General features: G+C 35.4%; 1 protein-coding gene across 7 annotated transcripts in view; it reads left to right on the top strand.

The window, feature by feature from the left end:
* The window catches only part of STS (steroid sulfatase), a 105081-nt gene that overhangs the window by 66713 nt on the left and 15695 nt on the right, over window positions 1–22673 (top strand). For all 7 annotated transcript variants that reach the window (XR_008967041.1, XM_057389914.1, XM_057389922.1 and 4 more), the window contains one exon: window positions 217–338. Coding sequence is in view for 6 of the 7 variants with exons in the window: in XM_057389914.1 (XP_057245897.1) it covers window positions 217–338 (122 nt within the window). In the remaining variant the exon portion in view is untranslated. The remainder of the gene's footprint in view (window positions 1–216; window positions 339–22673) is intronic.

The following is a 22673-nucleotide window of genomic DNA, read 5'->3' as shown; positions in this document are numbered from 1 at the left end:
AGGGAACAACTATTCATAATGGCAAATTATAAAATTGTCTCCTTAGGTAATGTAAAAATCAAAGCGAATAGCACCTGAAGGTTTTTTTTTCTGAATTGATAAATTGGAGGTGGCCAATTGGTTTTTTTAGGCAGCAGATGCGCAGAGTTAGAATATCTTCTCAGTAAAGTGAGATTTGAGGTTTTTTTTCTGATTTTGAAATGCTTTCTTACTCAGGATTATTGATGGRCATGATCTGCTACCCTTACTTCAAGGAAAAGTTACTCGATCTAAGCATGAATTTCTCTTCCATTACTGTAATGCATATTTAAATGCAGTGCGCTGGCATCCAGGAAACAGTAAGTAAACTTGCCTGTTCACATTTTAAATATTTAATATAATTTTTATTGCWGCTTGAAAAGAATCAGGAGGAAGTCTTGGGCTATAGTAACAAAAGATTGTTTAAAATATCTAGCATTTTTCCTTCTCTTTCACTTTGCTATTGCATGCCTATTCACCATTTCACTCTGACATTGTTTTGTTGTTATGATTAATGGTAAAKGTCAATGCAATACTGAGACCTGTGGTATCTGAAAGTTTCCCTTTTTTTAAACCTTCCTGAGAGAGWGTTTGTGCGACAGAATAAAGTACATTTCAAACATTTAAAATTTTTCAGAGCTTTTGTCTAGCAGCAAAGAACTAAATTATAAGTATCCTACATTGACAGTTCATACCTTAATCTTGGTATACATCCAAGAAAGTGAATGAGGTCATGTTCATTAAAACAGAYTAGAAAGGTGGAAAATGGTTCAACTTTCATTTAACCTCAGCATACTATGATCATCAGTTACAAGGCCATAGTTCTTCAGGGTTTGGGTATAGACTGATCACCATTCCCAACTCCACATGTGTTCCATGTCTAGCACTCTTTGTGACCTAAATAAACACAACGTTCCTCCATGAGCACGTGCCTTTTCCTGTATGCAGAAATTACCACAGAATCCCTCTTCTTTTAGTTGCACCTTGCCAATGACTGTCGTCAGGTGACTAGCCCTTAATTCACAGAGGATGGTCAGAAGAAGACACATAATAATTTTAAGGATAGTCTTGAAGAGCTATATTCCTTATCTGAAAAAAATTATGTAAACTAGAAAAAATGTCACCAAGGAACAGTTTTTTTCTTTCTGTGTAATGTAAATGATCTTTTAGGCCAGAAAAGACTTGTGTTGTTTGTGGTCTGCATTCCGTAGTTAACTAGGATRAATACAGCTACTTTGGGATTCACTAAGCTCATTCTACCTGCACGTAAGTAGGAGGCCAAATGCTGAGCAGCTCTGCCTCCCACTAGACCTGAGGCTCAGCAGAAGAAATTGTGAATGTGTGGGGTGAAACCTCAGCCATGCTCAGCATCTTCTACTGCTCTGGTAATGGGCCCTTCTAAGAACCCAATTGTCCAAGTAGCCTGCTCATTCCTTCATTAAACTGTAATATCTGTTAATTTCAAATATGTTCTTTTTGAAGAACAAAGCAACAACAKCTTAGAAGGGAAAGCTTACAATGATTAAGGAAAATATTATTTTTGTATTTATTGATTAAAGTGTGAAACAATGATACATRCATTGGATATATGCACTTATTAATGCGTGTATCATCAGATTTCTTACTATATTTATTTTCTGGGAAATCTCAGTTTGCATTGCAGCTAGAGCTTGAATATTACACTATTTTTTTTTTCAGACACYCAAAAATGTAGGATTAACTTTGATCCTAAGGAAAAATGCATATACTAAGAATTGAGAAGAAAGCAAATGTTCTGCTTAGCTATTTGGTCCCTTTTTAACTCCGTCACCCCACAGTTCCCTTAGCAACTTTATCTTGGCCATTGTTAGATTTCYACTGTGCTTCAGTCCCAACACCCTTTATTTGGTTTAATTTTTGACTCTTTAGGATATATGAAACAGGTAAATTTAGTGTGTGTTAAATTTATAGTAGCTGCAAATGTTTCCTTGCTTGCAAGCTTCTAGTCTGACTTAGGCATGTTTCTCACAACATTCAGGGAAGGTCAGAAACTTCAGAGTGAACAATTACCATTTTGCATTTATATATTTAGAGGGTAAGAGTTCCTCATAACCAAATCAATACACATCTTCATTAAGTTTTATTAGTTAGGTCAATTATTGCGTTCACAATATACTTTCCCCTTCATCAGTCCTTTGAAGGAGCATTTAGAGGATGTGTGCTATGCAATGATCTTCTCAAACAACTCTTCAGAATTCAAGCCTTATGCTTTCTAGAGAGCCATGAGGAAAATAATAATTTTCTCTGTTTTCCACCTCTTTCTCATCCACAGAAATAAGCTAACACCATTTAATCTTCATCTCAATTGAATTCACTTACATTTTGCCTGATRCTAGAAAATAATGCACATAATTCTTCACATTCTGAATTCAAAAAATGAATGGAATATCAGGCAATTTTCTTTTACTCTTACAGACAGTATGTAACTGTGAAGTATGTAAATTCACAGAATCACAGAGTTACAGAATAAACTGATCTGGAAGAGACCCACAAAGATCATTGAGCACAACTTGCTGTAAATGCCTTGGAAACAGCCTAGRCATATAGTCCTAGCCCTTGTAGGATGATTTCCTGGTATTTTGAAATCTTATAAATATTTGTAATTTAATTTATCTGTTAAGAAGACAGAGAAGAAGACATTCTAAAGCTATCAAAAAAGTACAATAATTTCCCAGATTTTCTCCACAGCTGCCTGGTATACCGTAGAAGTACCAATAAATGAGAGTAACACCTTTAGAAAAAGCCACTACACCTTCTTTCTTCCTAGTAAGGTGTAATCACCTATTTTTTCTAAATATTAAGTATTTTTTCTTTTTAATCACTAAGCATTTATATTGAAAATAAAGCAGATATATGATCTGCCTTTACTTTCTTGAGCTGAGCCACCCGAATTTTTTTTGTTGCTTTCTGTGGTGTATATCAGATGATGCTTTGGCCTGTCTTAAGTCTGATCACTTGTTCTTCTGCYTGAGCAAGTTGACCAGTACTTTTGTATTTGCTAATGTTATAATTTAGCACAACTGAACACTGAAAAACTACCAAGAGCRCTGTCTCCAGAACATACTGGCATATGAATCAGTACTATTAAAAATGCATTGCTATGACAACTTCATTATAAGGAGAGAATTAATCAGATACAGAGCAAATCTACAGTTGAATGAAACTACTGCATCTTTCAGATTGCACTGATTGTGTGCAAAATTTTGATTTGATAAGGAGGAAATATATTGTAACAAACATTGAGAAATACAATGCAATRCAGTCTGTGTTATAAAGAAATCATGATCTTCACAGTATTTTGGTTCTACTGATGAAAATATACTAATGTTTTTGATAAATGCTGGAGTGATGTTACTAGCAGCACTTGACATTCTCTATTTCAAAATGGATTTCTTTATTCAGTGTCACTCAGTAATGACAATGTCATTCAGTAAACAAAAGGAAAGGATATTTGCTATGGCAAGTTAAATTGAAGCAGACTATAACTATTTGCTATGGCAAGTTAAATTGAAGCAGACTGTACCAAACTATTTGCATATATAATGACTTTTAAAGACTGTAGAAATTAATTGAAAAACTTCATATAGAAATTTCGCAATTTGCCTCACTTAACAAACAAGGTACATTTCCATTAGTGTTTATATTGAGTTTCTTGAATGTTGTAACCTACCTCTATTATTGAAATGATTTCAATCAAATTCACCAACTAGGGATTCTGTCTGTAATATCACAGAATTCATAGCTGTTCTGATTCCTGGCTGTTGCAGTGTTCTCCAGCCTCCAACAGTATTTCATGAGACATATTTTGTTCCATGTCTATGGATTATAGACTCTTCCTAGTCATGCATTTAGCCTTTTCTACATCTTTAGCTGTTGAAAGAGGTGAAAAGAACAGGTTGAAAAGAAAAGGTGAATGAGAGAAATATTTTGGTTTGCATGTCCAGTTTTCCTACTGGATATATGAGATAAATTTACAGAGTAGTGTTATGGATATTTTTAAGAGGTTCCTCTTAAAAATCAAGAGATTTAGTTTGACTAAAGACACTGGAGTCATAATAAAGCACAAAAAATCTGCTCAGAAGTGTCATTTTSTARCARCTTCTRGTTTGAACAAGTGCAAYKTTTCTTGTGAAATAGTTAAAATAARACCTGTTTCTGAAGAAATTAAATATGAGGAATACCTTACACTTGTCCTTACCTCTCAGAAACACAATGCTATGTCTGCCTTAAAGGGTAGTAAGGGTAATTTATTAACTAAGACAGTTTGAATTATTTACAGTGTCATTCTTAGCTTAATTTTTTGTAATATCACATTCAGTATTAATRGCTAAAAACTGTAAAATGAATTCATATGCTTAAAACACTGACTKGTGAGCACAGTATTTTAATGAGAGGAAAAGCACAGGAGATGGAGTTTAGACAAGTAACAGAAACTGAGAAACCTCTACAAAGCTCTAGAACCAGCTTGAAATATTTTTTCTACAGTCAAGTTCTCAGAGTGAGGGTMGGTGAATCTAGGATTGTCTCTAGCAAACAGAAATGCATTAATTTGTATATAAGAGAGATTTTGGAGTGTAAATGGTGCCAATACCTTCTGTTTGAAAATGTCTGTCCTTCCTTGTTTGATCTTCTTAGTGCATCTAAGAAATATAATCATCCAGACATGCATAAGGTAACAAATCTGTTTTCTCTGAATTAGAAGGTATTAGTGGGTTTTTTTTAAGTACTTGATATTTTAAAGATCTCTTCATATTGCTTTTACTTTCTGAATATAAACAAGAAATTTCAAATAATTCATTCTTTAAAGCCTCATAAGCCTCTTTTTCATTACTTCCTTAGTAATAGGMGAGGAATTTTTTCAGTGTGTTCTTTTCCATAGGGTGAAGGARTGCTTCATATGTAAGATGTGGGATGTGCTTGTCATGCACAGTAGACCCATTGGCATAACCCATAACCTTGACTAACTTTTTCCTATTCTATTGGGTTGCTTCCCTGAGGAGCTTTCTCCATTTACAATTTGCTTGCCTTCTCTGTGGGGAACAAAGGACTGAGAAGATGTTGTTACAGATTAGTAAAGACTCACATTGACCCTGAGAATGCCAACTGTTACAGTTGCTTTCATTGCCAAACAGTACAAAGGAAGGTAAATTTAATAGAAGCTTGATCCACAGCTTCCTTCTTTTTCACATCTTCAGAGGGAGAGATGCTGCCATGTGACTATTGCTGCTGTCAAGGAAACATTTTGTTTTCTTACAAAGGAACATCTTTTTTTTTATCAAATCTTATCACACCAACCTCATATCTTTTCTTAGAAAATAACAGGTGAGAAAAGGTAAAACAGAAATGATAAACATTTAAAGGAGTAATGCTTTTCTATTGTCACAWTTTTTTTTAGATTTCTAGCTAGAAAGAATAGACATTTTCTTTACTTGTAGTAAAATTGATGCAGAAATGCTTTTGTCTTAGAGGGCTATTCCCCCAGTGAAAGACCATGGTAAGTGTCCTTTGACATTGACATTATATACACAGACTTTCAGTGATCATATCAGAGTGCTTTTTCTTCATATCAAAATAGAAATTGCAACTTACTGGTCTATTGAATTCAAAATATCCTGACCTAAATAAGTACTGTTTTTAGTGAACATGGAGAAGTTGACAGGTTTCAGTGATCATATAGAGGCAAAGGCATTTAAAGTAGATAATTCGGTGCTATTTAAACTTCAGCTTTAATGGCTTKCTGTCAGATATTTTGTCATGCACTTTTGACATGCACAAAAGAAAAATGTAACGGCTTTTTTTCTGTATATTCCACAGCTAACATTTAAATAGAAAAAAGTATCTGATTTAAACAACAGTCTGATATTTTTTGATTTATTTATAAAGTTAGCAGTAGTGAAAACAAATACAAATAACAACAACCACATAAAAGAGTATGTAAAAATGCACTGCAACTTTCAAAAATTAATTTCAGCATTCCAACTAAATTAAAAGTGGGTCTTTAACAATATCTGGAGCATTACACTTCCAAAAATATCTTTAGTTCAATGTTGGATTTGAGCCTGCAGCATTTTGCATGTTACATTCAGAACATAGCACTGATTCATCCTAATTTTAAAATCAGATTCAAATGGCATATGTTGTCTTAGGCAATGTTCTTCAAGGGAAGTAGTTAATGCATGCACARCCCACATGGAGTCTTCTGTGTGCCACAGCCTCCAACATCATATTATTATCCTAGAAAATAAAGCAACGTATCTGTTTATTAGAGAAATTCCCTGGAAACTTGACTGTCAAGAGCGAGGTGACTTTTCAGTATGCCAGAAAATAAATACAGAAGAAAACAGTGAAAGATTTCAGAGCTGGGTCCACTTGGGCAGTACCATGGTKGAGGCCAGTGTGCATCTGTAAATGATGTGAACTCTGTACCATGTAGTTGCTTCTAAATTTAAGTTCTGATCCTTTCTTTGAACAGAAAACACAACCAGAAATACTCAATAATCCGTGTAACTGTTCTCAGCCTGAGAAAACCTCACATCTAAGTACAAAGAATAATCTTTCTGTTGCTTTCAGATCATTTTGTGTTGTCTCAAAGTATCAGAGGGTACATAATGCATTGCATTTTTCTAGTACCTTTTGTTAAGGCATCCATAGCTTCCTAAAACTAAAAGGGGGAAAAAACCCAACAAAACACCAAACAACTTTCTAGAATTTTTTACTTTGTTTTGTTGTTAGTAAGGAAATTTTGTAGTGGATTAATATAAAAGTTTTTTGAAAATGACAGAGACTACATTTCACCAGCAGTTTTTTATTGTAGCTCTTTCAATGACCTTGTAGTAGAAATGCAAATTAGGTGAAGTAGTGCAGAATAAGTTCCTACACATTGTGACATTTTAAGAATTTATTCAAATTCCACTCCCCCCCCCCCCCCCCAAATTGGTTGAAAATAATTCTTCAGATGCAGTTCACTCATATTTAGGTGAATTTTATGGTCTCACAGTTGTGGGACTCTAAGGCGAACACTTCTGAGACTCACTCAGCCCTCTTCAAKATTGACATTTTAAAGCAAAATAGATTTCTGCCATTCACAGTACTAGGGGGAAGTTAGAAATCATGGTTCAATCACAACATTAAAAGTCAACAAGACCATAAAACCTCAATAAAGATCCTGATAATTTAGCACTTAGAATTAGCACTAGTGCAATAAAGAAAGGGTGACCCTTTTAGTATTAAGAAATATTAGTCATCCTTAAGATAATTTTGTCATTACCAAGTGTGTGCTAATTTTTCATGTACAACCTGTTACCTTTCTGTTGGACATTAATTTTTAAATGGTATTATATTATAGAAGCAAGATTCTCAATCATCTCACTTGCTCAGTGAGAGGAGTCTTCAAGACTCCATAGAATTTTCAAGATTAACTTAATTATATTATCTGGGCTCTCTCTCTTCAGTGCCATAGGATTTTACAGGCAGCTTTTCATTAACTCTTATCCTTCTGTAAAGTCCTGTTTGGTGACAAATGCAGACTGAATCTCAGTCCTAAAATCTTATAGTTACCTTACCATTATTTCATATCCTTGACAGCAAAACCATTTAGSCAGAAAAGCTTTGTAGGTTGGGCTCAAAAACAGTGTCTTGATCTACTGTGCTGTTGATGTTTCCAGTCCGAGTTCTCTACTCCAGCTCTTTTTTACAGAATTGAAATTTTGGAAGATTTTACTTGATTCACACTCTTTTTTTTTGTTTTCTTTTTTTTCTTTTTTTCTTTTTTTTTTTTTTTTTTTTTTTTTTTTTTTTTTTTTTTTTTTTTTTTTTTTTTAATTAAACAAAGTTTCCATTCTGTCGCTACCTAGTGCCAAGCTCCAAATACTTTACTATATTCCAAAAGCCAGCATTGATCATATGGTGGAGCTGCTAAAACAATACCAGGATATATATGTCCAAAATTAATTAGAAGGAATTAAAAAAGTGCAAATGTTTTCATGAAGATTTTGACCTCAGCACTACAGAAATACAAGACTGAAATATTAGAAAAGAAATTGTGAGTTACTTATTCTCTGAAAATGATGTCTCAAAACTGTGGGATTTCTTTTGAATGCCTTTTTCTCTAATTCTRGAATGCTCTGGGAAACATTAAAATTAGGACTCACTAGTTCTTCATGACCACAGTGTCCTAGAACTACAAATCCTTTAGTCCCATCAGGGTCTAGGTCCACTTTATCCCACACCTAGTCGTGCAGGCACTTTCATGCACTTTCTGTACTTCCTCATCTCTCAAATTATCCCAAACTTAAGTCTACCAGATGGGCATTCGTTGCAACTGCACTGCTCTTTGGTTTTGATCAGCTGTTACCTTTTTTCTTAGATATGATGAARCTGTATTATGGGAAAATGCAATTCCTGTCTACTGTGGGTTTTCAGCATTGATATAAAAATGGAATTTCCTGTACTCTACCATATACCTCTCTTCTTCATGCAGCATTCCCAAACTAGGAGCTGAAATATTGCTTTTTTAATACATATATCTGCATCAGGTGCTTGATATGGTATCATGGCTTTTATTGTCTGATTTCTCAAAACCTAATACTGAAACATAATTTTGATTCATAAATATTATATAAAAGTTTAAAGTCACGACTTTTACCCACCTTATCTTTCACGGATAGATCAGCAATAYTGAATGGTGGATTGCTTGTAGTATTTTAAGTTGACAATGATTTTTTGACTCTGAAAAACAATGCAGTTGTTACTAAACCCAATTTTCAGCTGTAGCCAGAGGCTCTAAGGCCATATACCTTTATGACTCAGAAACAACTGTAGCTCTTGAACATCCAGGTCAGTTTTCAAAAAGAAAACCAGAGATTAAACAACATTTATCTTTTTTTTCCAGAGGAAATCAATTTCATCAGTGAGAATTATGAGTATGTGTGCTGGGAAGGCATGAGCTTATGTGCAAGAATTAGGAGAAATACATGTTTCACAGAGGTGAAGGTGATTTGAATTATATTRTGAGAGGGAAGCTTTGACCCTAAAGTTTGAAATTTTCTAAAAAACCTAAATATCATTTGGAAGATTTTATCCTAACAGAGCTCATCAGCATAAGAATACCAAAGGTAGAATTAAAGCAAGTGAGGGAGAGAAAAAAATGTAGCTATTACATAAACTGATTTGTTTTCCCAAACAGAGAAACCATGTAGAGTTTTTTTGAAGTTGTGTTTGCAATGGTCACTTTTAAACTTTGAAGAAAAACTTTAGGACTACATACTTTATTTTGATTTTCATTCTCCAATTTCATGGYTTTTGGTAAGGAAAAGATTAGCAATGTGATGTATTCTTCAGGGGTAGAAAATATGATTTGAAATAGGGATTATAATAAAATGAAAGCCATTATGAAAAATGGATTACTATACTGGGAATATTTGGATTATGATATTTGAGGTTATCAAAGTTAGCAAAAATTACCAGTTTTTCTTRCAACTAAATTTATTCTATTGAATATCATACTTCAACAGTTTTCAGAGTTATCCTGAAAAATCTTGCAAAGTGCATTAATAAGCTTATCTTAGCACAAAGGCAAGTAGTGAACGCAAATGYCTCAGTTCAGTTTCGCAGTCAATGGAAACATAATCAGTCAGTGGGTAGAAAAGCAAGTGGGAATTGCAAAAAATTGTACAAGAATACATGTTTGCTCATATGCTTCAGTTCATTCAGCTCTGCTCTAGTGGAGCTGTTGGGTCATTTAGAAGTTCTGGTGATCTCAAGAAAGTCAGGTGTCTCCAAACAGCAGGACTGTGTTGTGGCAATGGAAGTCTGGTTTAGAAAATTATGGGATTTACAAAGAAGCTGCAATGATCAAGGAAAATGCTTTAACTAGATTTGGAAAAAATGATACTAAATAGATTATATGAAGCTTGTATTTGCTGATCATTATTAAAGGATGYTTTTTCCTACCCTTTTATATGCCAAAATACTTGAGGTCTCCAGATATGAAGTGTTAATATCTACCAGTACTTTTTAGCAGTGATGACATCATGATTTTTGGAAAAAAATTAACCAAACCAAGCCAAACCAACACAACAACCTGAACTCAGTTTTGAGAAATATATTATAATGTTTAGCATCTAGCAGGTGGAACTATAAAAAGGAAATTGCCACTTTTATTTCAGAAAATATTTTTGAGTGTGTATCTTTCAAAGCATTTAATCCATGAGAAGTGTTTGTATTTGGAAGCTAGAAAAGATGAAAAAATCAATGGTACTCTCTTTAACATGGTTTAAATGTGTAAAAGTTATTGATTTTTCTCTCTTAATCAAGAAAATTAAGTATAAATTATTTTAATGTTGCAAARGATTATTTCATTAGTGGGGATTTTTCAAACTAAGATGTTGGCAAATGATTACAAGGGCAATGACTACATGTCTAGCTTGATAAATCTGTGTTATTGCCATGGCATGGAAGAGTCAGAAACAGGTTTCTACCCCTTTAACGTGTGAACCTCAGAGCCTGGAGAGCCTGTCAATGCCCTTCCTGCCTGGACACACAGCAACAGTTCCTGTGATAATAATACCTGGTCTCTCCTAACCAATTTCAAGCAATTTGTTCATTTAGTGGACCAAACTAACCTCAGATATATTCTTACCACACTGCATTATGAGATTTTGTATTCCAGTTGCTAAATACTTGCGAGGACACATAAGAGAGTCTTCAACTGTGTTCTTAGAGATCTGTACAGCTGTGTTATATGACTGTATATGGGTATCTTATAACTCCTGTAAATTTTGATCTGTCCTTGAGGASCTAGTTGTGGAAGCAGATAACCTTTTTTATAATTACCATTTTGGTATTTGTAAATTTGATAGGTAAGTAGTGATGCAAAGTTCTGAAGTTAAAACTAAGCAGACCTATAAGATTCAGCAGGGCAGAAAAAGCTTACAAAATGAGGGTGAAGATCTGGATGACAAGAAAATTGTTTAGTGGGTCCATCTGCCTCATCTGACTACTGTTTGAATGCACTTTGGTCAGAAGATTTCCTATGCTCTAATCCTAACTGATTTCAGGTTCCTTTTTATGTCTACAGAGWCTAAGTTGCCAAGACCTTGGTTAGGAATTCCCACAGGCCATCAGTAAAGAGTTTAAGAGAGAGTTTAAGCTTAGATATGTTCAGAGTGAATGACAATTAGTTGGAGACTTCTTGGAAATGTAAGAGAAAGTGTGTTTTAATTAATCACAAGGTGAAATTGAGGTAGACATCTGTCAGTGTGCACTGTACTACAGTATGAAGCGAGGTTTACTGAAAACCACTTCTGAATGCTAAACCAAACCTGGGTTACAGACGAAAATCATTCATGTAATCCATTTYCTTTTCCATTGCAATGGATGAGGAATTTGTGTAAGGTTATTTGCCTTGTGAAGAGTAACATAGAAATGCATAGAAGAGACCATGGTAGTGAATAYAATAGAAAACCATCTCCTGGTCTTTCCTATTGCCATTACTATTGTCATAGATTTTATAAGAAGTATTATGACAAAGAAATCAGCTAAAATTGAGAGATGGAGGTTGCGTTTGCAGAACTATGAATTAAAAATTTAGTATAAGATTCAACAGTCCTAAAACAACTACCAGTACACAGATGTTTCTATTTCACAATATCCTGTCATTGYTCTTAACTGCAGTGAGGAGGGAGGGCATATATAAAATTTATATCTGTCATGTAGTGCCAAAAGCACTTTCAGTAGTTCTGAGAAAGTACAATGTGTAACTGAATTACTTCAGAGTGCAAACAGTTTTATATTCTATTTATTTATATCACTTCTTAAAATAAAGGGTTAGAGCCCTTAGAGAAAACCATAATGTATGGCAGTCTGCTCTTAGACCTTTAAAAAGATGTGGAATTCCATGCTCAAGGATAAAGCTTTCTTTGTTTAACTTGTCTTTGTAATTGTCTTGCTTAACATATCTTGAACCTCAATGCCACAATAAATGTTAGATAAAGTTTATGAGATAAGTGTCCTCTTCAAAGGTACTTTGAGGCATGTTCGAATTATTAAATTGAATTATATAATTAGTTAATGATAAATGATCAAGACAAAAGGTGCAAACACAGTCTTTACMACCTCATTCACAGCAGTGGTCTACTTGCCCTCCTTCTGTGCTCCAGAAACTGAAGGGAAAAAGCCCCCACTAATATACCTTTTGTCACTCATGTATCATCAAAACCCCTCACCCTTTGYGACCCATGAAAATGGTTGGGTGAAGTTTTAAGTTATTTTTAGGAGAGATTTATAACACTGCCTGAAGTTTTAGCACCTTTGTCTTTTTTACACAAAATTCTGTAAGAAAATGTAGCACAAAGGATGAGGGACAATGGCTGGAGTTCCYGAGCTCCATTGCTGCATTCTTCTGGTTTGAGATGAACTCACTCCATAGMTGATTACATCTCAGCTGAGCACTCTGTGCATTGTGTGGGACTATCCTATGCTGGTGAATCTCTCCAGGAGGCCCAASAGCTGGGAAGGGCTTTGTTCAAATATTGCACCCAGGTCCATGCATCACATAGCCCCAAACTACTGGGACTTACCTGAATGTATTAGTTAATATGCCATGTATACATATATATGCATATGCCAAAAGAAGAAATAGCAGCAAGATTTTACCACTGAGATGTTGAGTAACTGAGGAATTTATGTTTGGAGGTAGAGGATGTTGCCAAGCAGGCATGAATTTAATCTTCAGAGGTAAAATGTGAATGCTGAACACTGATTTTTTTTTTTTTTACATGGTAGAGTTGTCCAGTGAACAGGACACTTGCATTTGGTAAAACTTGATTCAGGTTTCTTCTTCCTATAGACCTTGAGACAACATTGAATAAATTCCTCACAGTATATCCATTAATATATATCACTGTTGCAAAGAAAGAAAACAGTTTTTATTAACTGTTTTATTAAGCAATAGCACAGATGGCCAAAAAATAATTTGCTCATCATTTTTAATCAAATAGTTTGAAGTAGGAAATTTGATGAAARTTGAGCAGCATATGTAGATCCTTGCTTAAACAATTAGTTAAGCACACAGCGGCTTCAGTCACAGAATACATTGTCCTTTGCTAAATTTAAGCATGGGGTTATTATTTGTATTCTTTAGCTAATGTAGAAATACTTTTTTCGAACTGAAGGCAAATCAGATTAAATCATCAGTAAATTCACAGGGATTTTAACATTCACTTCAGTGCACCACAGCTCTACAAAATGTWTAGAAATTGAATTTAGAATAGACAATGCAACAGGTGATTGAGAGATGGGGCAAACCAAATTAACTGGGAGACAGTCATCRACACCAAAATGCTTATTTAAACTACAGAAAAAGTTTGTGAAGGATTTGTATTTGAAAAAGTTAGTAGATAAAACACTAAGTGAAAGGAGCATGCCAATAAAATGTCTTTGTCTTCTGCAATAAAGGAAATGAATGATAGTAGCACAAAAGTTACAATAGAAGACACCATACATCAAGAGAGCTCTTAGAAAATACATTGTGGAGAACAATTGTGCAGTGGCAGGGGGATGAAGTGGATGACAAAAAGAAAATTCACTTGAAATACCTGAAATGAGATTTTGTTCTTATTTTCTACAACTGAAACAGAAGAGAGTGTACATTTATATGAGCAAGATACAGCATCTCGTAAGCAGTGTTGGTGCAGATGTACTGTAGTWAGTGACTATATTTCAAAGGTCATTGAATGATTATTAAGGATAAATAAGACTCATTTTTAAAAGTTTGCAGAAGTAAAGTATATGAAAAAGGAAGGCAAATCTCTCTTTATTTCTGGCCATATCAGTGAAACTTGTGGGTTTTAAATTTCTTGAGAGGAGTAAACTTTTAGTACTCTATGGATGAACACTGTTGCACCTTTCATAAACACCAGCAACTTGTAGTTTGATATTTGATCTTAAAAAAAAATTGAGGGTAGACTGGAGAATACTGGAGAGACAAGTTCAGCTTTCTACCTTGGGGTGACACTTCATCCTGAAGGTGACTCCAACAGAACTGTACGTGACCCCAGCATTGCCAGTGACTTTACTGACAGAGCATTGTCATCCAGCACCTGAGAATGAGCAGAGCTGGGTGCTGGTAACAGGCTCCACAACAGCCCCAGTCCTGGCACAGTGGGGAGTCATGTTCTGGGTGCACCCAGGGAGTCCTGTCAGGAGCAGGAGGAGCTAAGAGCACCGACAGAGCTGGAAGAAAGGCTGAAACCCAGGGCCATCCAGAGACAGAGCTGGGAACYGGCCGCTGCTGCACCACCCAGGCAGGGACTGATGGCTTTGGGCTGAGCTGAGATGGGAATCCTGATCCATGGGCAGCGTTCATGGAAGAGGGTCCACCCGAGGGCTGGGCAGGGCCAGTGAGGCTTTTTGGTGACCTCAAGGCTCTTAACACCTTTTTTTTTTTTTTTTTTTTTTTGGYAAACTCTGAGGATGGTGATGACAACATGTACATGCCTACAATGTAGATGCCTACAGGTGAATTAACCTGAGCTCCAAGAGAGCTCATGTTTCTGATCAAAAGAGAAACAAGCACAGCTCTTCTCWCCCTAAACACCTCTAACAAAGTTCAGAAGCAGATAAGTATAGGCTGGTAACTAACTTACATAAAGACCTGCACGTTGGCTGCAGTGATCCAAGATTAGGGGAGGTGACCAGGTTGTCAGATTGAACACTAAAWAGCAGCAAAGTGATGAGAAATACATCCTATTTAGTGACATGAATTTAAAATTGGGGATGCCTTGCTACCTTTTCCACAGTCTGAAAAATAGTATTATTGTGTTAAGTAAACAGAAAGAGTACTATGGGGATCTTTTGAAGCTGACTGGAAATTTTAGACTCAGGGAATTTATTTAGTTTAWTTTTTTCTTTAAAATCAGCCGAGGTTCAACAAAGGGCCTGCCTACAAATACAGAKAAATAAGACAGCCATTAGAATCTGCAATAAAATGAAAGCAAATTGATTTTGGAGCACTAAACAGCACTTTATCCATGCATTAGTGTCTTGAAAGAACTGACAAGAATGGTCTGAAAAATATTAAAATGCAGATCCTTATTTGAGTTATGCTGTCTTTACGCTGTCTTAAATATCTTTAAAATCTAATTAAGAAAGTGCCACTCACTTTGCTTGTTCAATTTTCCTTTTTGCGTAAGGTTACAACAGTAATTTACATTCTCTGCTAGCTATCAGCTCTCTGAGAATCTTTTTCTTACAGGTGGTATTGGTGATGGGGCAGCTCTTACTGTGGAGGCATAGATGTCCYTCCACAAAATCACTTTAAAAAACTTCATAAAATCTCATTAAACCTTGATAGCAACACACAGTGGCAAAGTAATCTATCAAAGAAATGGCATAAAAATTTGTAGCAATAAGTAACAAGTTTCCATAGATACACTGACATGTCTTTTACTGATCTGTAGACATTTGCGTATTACACTTTACAGCAGTGGTTTCTTGAGATTTCCTCAGAAGTAGAAGACAAATGCTGYGCACCACTTTTCTGGATTTGATGGCCACCATGCATGAAAGGCATTGAAGTGTCAGTGTGATATGGATTAGTGTTTGATCTCCACTGAAGGACTTAAATAGCATCAAGTATCTGATTCTTAATATGTAGGTTGTGGGAGAAAATTCACTTTTCCTTCAGTAATAACTCATGAATCTTCACATTACTTACAGCACACTTTTGTTGGACAGAGAGCAGCCCATTTCTTTGCTCTGAACTGTGTCCTACAGTGTTTTCATCCTTTTCCTATCTGTTTCTTTCCCTTTTCCTCCTTACTTCTAGTCTCACTAATAGTGAATCCCCCTTTTGATCCTTTTAATTGATCAAACCCTTGTGTGAATTTTTCCCTTCTGCAACTGCAAAAGGTGTAATGAGCTCTGACCCTCGTGAGGGTTTTCTGGTCTTTTCCCTTTCATTTTTCAGTCTCACAAGTTCCTTCCGTTCCGCCGTTCTCTCTAGAGAAGCCTCACGTTTTGGAAGTGGGTTTGGAGCATATCTTTTTGTTCTGCATGAAACACCTGAATCACTTATTAATGTTTCTTGCTGAAGTCCACTGCACTCTTTCCATCTGCTTGATTTCTGAACATATTTTGTTTCCCTGCTTCCTAACTTGCTGTATGGGCATCATCTTCACTCCAAACACTTCGTGTTTGCCGTTTTGTTTTTTTCCCCTCTCTGTACCTGAACTTTAACTTTCCCATGTCATAGAGGCACCACAATCAAGAAAAGCTTCCAAATATCTCAAATCATCTCCCAAATCCCTTCTTTTTGTCCAGTGTTTCAACCACAACACTGGAGAAAGCAAAACAAGTATCAAGTGTCATTTACCCAAATTATCTCATTAAGAGTTTTAATTTGTTATCTTGATYCTCATATCAGAGCAGCTGCAGTTGAATTTGGGTGACATAGTTATGGACACATTTGTTAAGTGTGAAATAACATGACTGTCAAAGGAGAGAGGAGTATTTCTAGCACAAACAGACACCATGAAACGTTTGTATCAAGCTGAAGAAAATTGACCTAATCATTTGATACACATTTCTGCTCACAATATTTTAGGTAGAAAAGTGTTCCCTCTGACAAGCATGACAAATACTGTTACAGTATTTTCTTGCCTTTGCTCTGCTCTGTGTCAGTGGCAGCAGAATTATTGTTAGGTTCAGGCAGAGCTATTTATACCCTGGGATTTGCAGTGCTTCATTCCCTACCAGCATTCCCCTACTTATTCTGGGAGGGGGGTGGGTAGAGAAAGGCAGAGAGAGAGAGAATAAAGGGAAGGAAAAGAAATTAAATACTGTCCTCTAAAAAGAAAAGTATTTACCCTACTCCTAATCATAGCAAGATCATAAAACCAATTTATTGTTGCACTTGTTTAAGTTGAAATGGAGAGTGTTTTTTTTGCTTTTCTTCTTTTTGTCTCATTTTCACTTCCCTTTATCCTGGTTTAAGTTGTGAGCTAAGGGGTGGAAATGGCTGCAGCATGGAAGGCACAAACCAAACCTCCCATATACCAATCCAATGAACCATTCCTTACCAAAAAAAAACAAAAAACAAAAAAAAACAAAAAAAAACAAAAAAAAAACCCCAAAACAAGACTAAAAAATCACCACCCCCCCCAAAAACAAAGAACAAAACAACCACTAACAGACCAAAAAAGTCCCCTCCAACACCAAAAAAAAAGCTTCAGCACATAAATCCCCAAAATTCCAGAATTATTTTTGGAATAAAAATTACTATTAAATTATTTTATTAATTGAATGACAGATCTATAGTAATCTGTCATGAAAATGATGCTGGTGTTTCCATCTAAGTCCTATATMGTTAAAACATATTCATCTCATCTGCAGCCCCAGGAGATCCTTCTCTGTYCTTATTTCTCAGAGGAAGGCAATTCTAGCAGGTTATAGCATTTCTGAAGGGTAAAGCTTGTTTCTCACTGCATGGTAYACACGGCTTTTTAAGCTGAAAATTATGAGAGAGAGTCAGGATTCTTTCCTTTTTCCATCACTTGCTGTCATCKGGAGGATAGCTGGAGATCTCTGCATCCATTTTGCATCCAACAAAAACAAGAAACTATTCCCATTACTTTCCTAGAACTCTTTATGTTCAGATTCAATAATTTTTGTGGCCTGGAGAACTGTGAAGTCAAGTTTGCATTTTGCATAAAGGTCCAAACCGGCGAACTGCTGTATTTCCCAGCAATGCCATTACCTTGAACAAGTCCATGTGRAACAGAAAATACACTTCTAGAACTGTTTTTAGGAATAAATTTGTTATTTGTACTAGAGTCTTTGCTGATCATCTGTAAGAGAACATCTTGTGGTATGTCCTTTTGGTGCTAAGGTTTCATTCAGGATTTTGAAGGATTTGTGTATTGTTTGCTCAGTATCAGGAAAATTGAAAATTTGTGGTTTAACATTGTTTATACTCTTTTACTAGTTTCAGATTCTGTGAAAGACATGCATTTTTCAACACTGGGGTAAAAATAGTTGTCTCATATTTCAGATGCTAAACAGCACATGCATCTTTACAGTAAAACCAAATTTCAGCCATTCTGATTGTTTTTTTTAATATTTAGAACTGCCTGATACAGAAATTTTTTGCACCATATTACTTGCAAATGTTCATTTTCTTCAACTCAATTTTTTTACTCTCATAAAAACAGCTCCTTTGTTATGTTGTCATTTAAGCTTAACTGGATTTCTTTCTGAAAAATTGTCTAAGTAATCTAGTTACTTTATAAAAATAAAGAAAAAATATATTGATTCAACTAGCTAAGATACCTGTAAGGAAGAGTAATTCACCTTTTTCTTCAACTTTTTWAAGTAAAGCAAATGATTATTCAGTATGCTTTGGCACAGCGCAAAATTTCAGGCAACTGCATTTACAAAATTTCTGCTTTTCACTTTTAAAGTAGTTTTTTTTTTTTTTTTTTTAAAGTAGTTATTTCTTTGGTTTTAGATGTGTTTCTTGTACCTTAAAGGTTAGACGTGCTAATAATTTCTAGAATTATGATTTTAAGTACTTCACTAGAATTCCATATATTGAGGGCTTATTTTTTTTACATTCAAATTTTGAAAACTTTCCAAAGAAAATAATTTACACAAAAATTTCTGGGGATGGTTTTGGTTTTGTTTGGCACCAACTTGCCTAAAAATATTTGCAGAAAYTGCTTGGGACTCCCACTGCATCTTTATCCCATATGTTTGCTTATTATCAGGAAAATTCCTCACTGAATCTTACAGAGGTATTCTTTTCACTTGGAAAATTTGCATCCACATCCTGTAAGAGGGAAATGATTGTCCTCAATTTATTTTCTGGTAATAAAATGCATTCTGGAACGACAGAAGAAAAACCCGAAAATACAAAACACAATTGAGAATAGGCTCCTTTTTGGTTCTGCTTCATTCTTAAGAATGTTCTTAACTGATTAACTGATTAACTGATTAACTGATTAAAAGAGTGTTCTTAATCTCTTACTGACTCCTGTGGAAAACCACTACATGAAAATCAAGACTATATCTTTCATAAGCACTAAAACAATGCTTTTCTGTTTTCAAGGACTTTTAATATAGATTGAAAATGACCAGTTTTTTTGTTTGTTTGTTTGTTTGTTTTTCTGTTTTGGTTTAGCTTTGGTTTTGGTTTTTTTTTTTTTNTGGTTTTTTTTTTTTCAGCCAACATTGTCATCTGTCTTCAGCAGGCCATAAGCTGCTGGTTAGATAAACTGAAAATTACATGGACAATTCAGCAAGTAAATATTCTTCAAATAAATCTTTAGCAGGTGTCTGGATTACTTCCATCAGACTACTACAGATGGAATTTTTCTTCCAGGACAATATGTAATATTTCATGTTGCTGTCACCTAAGGTCCAAATATGAGGCATAACATTGCATTATAGCACTTCCTACTTTAYAGCATAATTTCGATACCACAAATTCTTCCCTTTTAGGACTTCCTTCAACAAGAAAACACTGCAAATGATCAGTCATTTGTTTTTGAATGTGATGATGAAGATTTCAAGAAAATATTTCTTTTTCAACTGCTACAATTGAGCAGATAATCTTCTCTTTTGAACAGAGTTCAGTGGAAGTTTCTTGTACCACAGCACTTACTCTAGATAATAAGCTCAGTCATGAGATTTCCATCTTCAGCAGTCTAGGCGCGGTTTTAGTGTTTCTTGTAGTTTTCCTACAGCAGTTGTTCAGAATGTTTATTAGATATTCAGGAATCCTTTCTATTTTAGTGGATAGTTAAYGCTGTAGGTTTTATTCTAAAGAATTTTAAATCATTGCTACTGCTTTTTTTTTTTCATGGTCTTCCCTCAAATACTGTAAGTTCTGCACAATTCTTTATACAAACCTCTTCTAGAAACAACTGATTCTCATAAACCAACATTATGTCTCTGAATATCACTCAGTTATTCTCCACCTACACTGGGACATAATGTGCTGTCCTTTGTCTGATGTAACAATATAACACCATAAGATACCCAGACACTTAAAACAAATATAAATTTATTTTTTTAAATCATTGTAAGAACAATGAAGTTATAAATTTTTAAACTCAAATGACATATTTTTATTAGCTCTTTGAGGAATGCACATAGTCATAAAGATAATATGCGTAGTTTCATTATAGCAACCAAATAGTATTGTCTTTGCTWTACAGAACTATGTATAGTTCTACATGAATTTCACAGCTGAAGTATTTTCCGTATTGTTAAATTATCAAASAGCTGAATACATACATATATGTGATATCTGCTTCAGATAAGATTAGAAAAGAGTCTAAAACTTCTGAATAAACTTAAAGGAAGCAGGAAGAAAAGATTCAAGCTAATAACAAGCATTATCTGAAGTAACTAATTTTCAAGTGAGTTGCAGTTTTCATCTGTTACTGTGTAGAAATGTTGAAAAGCCTGAGTTGGAGGGTGGGAGTTGACAATGGCTACAGAGCACACTTGAAACACAGGAGATCTGTGGTAATTTATGCTGTTCTGCTACACCCAAATGGCTCCCYTCAGAGGCATCTGCATTCAAGCAGGGACTGCTCCCCAATGAACAGATCTGTTCAGCTTGTTCTTCTACAGAAGGAAGCAACACAGTAATATGAGCAAAGGAGATGACAGAAGCTGCAAACCTATAAAGCTATTGTCAGAGATTGAATTCAGTAAAAATGAAGCCCAGGCAATAATGCAACAATAGCTTCTATTCACATCAAGAGCTGCTTATCAGAAAACACCAGTTAGCCATAAATGATTGAGAAGAGTGCTATTATACAGAAATGACATCCCTATCCAGTGTGTCACTTCATCTTGAATATATTAATATCTTTTACCGTGAGACTTTTATTTAATCTCATGGCCTCTACCTGTCTGCTGGAACTACCATTGTCTGTGTGAGAGGATAAATAGCTGGTAAAGGATAATAAAAGAGGAGGCCTATAGGGAGATTGAACACTGAACCACTATGTTCATAGCATATTTGGTTGGAACTAATGGCAACCTAGCTTAATTCAAAACTATTTAGAAATACAACTTCTGTAGTTTTTGTTTTTCYTAACATGTGAAGGAAAGAGGTATTTTTAGAAAACTCAGAGAACTGCAGAATTGTAGGAAAAATGGGCTCAAATTATTTGTGAAACACTGGGACAGGACCTTTGTGGGTGCTGCAGGCTTGGAGCCAATCTGCTGTTTGAGATGGGCCTTGATATACCTGGGTTTGGGGAAGCCCTGACAATTTTACTGCTAACTTCACTGTGGAAGAGACATGCAGTTATCTTTTTATATAACGAGGGTTTACTATCCAGATGCTTTGGAGAACACAGGTACCGTTAATTACTGGGAGATTAATTTGATCCTTGTACTTAACCCTCTGACAAAATGAGATTTTATATCAGCTGAGAGAGACTGGGAGAGAGCTCTCCCCTTTTAATATCGTGCCTTATACAGTTCATCAGCTTTACAGATTAGAAGTCTGACAGTTCTTAATGTCTCCTAGTATATTGCACTGGCTGCTCCACAGCCACAGCCACTGACAGATAGGCTTTAGTTTTTACAGTGCTTTGGAAATAGGTGTTTAAAGTCTGTGCTGCTGCTTCGCCAGCACCACGTGCAGTTCCAGAAGCTCTGCTGCAGCTCCACAGATGAGCATTGCATGGTAACAGGCTGTGCCCTCACAGAGCTCAGCGTTTTGCACTGTGTAATCATGGCATTCTATCTCTATTCTATATTTGATAAAGTGCCATCAGCTCTTCCAAACACTAGCAATGCCACTCAGACATGAGATGATGTCATGCACACCTTGCCCCCAACCCCATGCATGATTTTGCAACATGCTGTAGGCTCTGTATTTAACAAAACCTAAACAACTCTTTATTTTGTGGGAAAGAGAATCATGGTGCAACTTCCTTCTTTCTTCTCCCCATTTCTTACCTATATGGCTTGCTTGTACCAACTTGGATTAATTCAGAATTCCCAAATTTGTATTGCTACCCATAAGCCCTTGAGCAGACCTGGTGCTGCAATGCCCAATACCAAAACAAAGGTGGCTGAAAATTTTCTTTTCAATGTCATTCATCACAAATGTACCATGAAAGACAGATGTGCAGTAAGACAGCTCGTCCACAAAGTTCTCATGTGCATGGCCTTACTGGAATTTCTTTTAATTGACGTTTTGGTAGTGGTATAATTTTTTTCTGCTGATCTTCTGTCAAGGTGTTATAGTACCCTGAATCAGATTCTCAGATGTGACAAGTGTTGTATGGTCCAAAATGGCACACAGTGCACTGATTAATCAAACCCTTCAGCTTTTTATGTTTYTCACTGTTCATCTTGCCAATTAAACACATCTAAGGAGCATGAAGTAATGCTTAGTACAGAATTGCATACCTTCCCATAATATAAATTCTAAATCTCTGTAAACGAGGGGTATATTTCTGGGAAATGTTCTGGGCAATTTAAGTGGCAGGATTTGATTTTGTTTGTTTACTTTAATTCTGAGGAAAAAAAAGAGAGTCAAGTGTCAAACCAACCTTTCAAAATGTTCCTGGAGGTAGATGAAGAAATGC

Source organism: Malurus melanocephalus, unplaced genomic scaffold, assembly GCF_030028575.1.
Source record: "Malurus melanocephalus ecotype Western Australia unplaced genomic scaffold, MMel_1.1 scaffold_1, whole genome shotgun sequence".
Classification (NCBI taxonomy): Eukaryota; Metazoa; Chordata; class Aves; order Passeriformes; family Maluridae; genus Malurus; species Malurus melanocephalus.
Note: the sequence above shows the minus strand (reverse complement) of the source record. Positions and strands in the feature narration are given on the sequence as shown.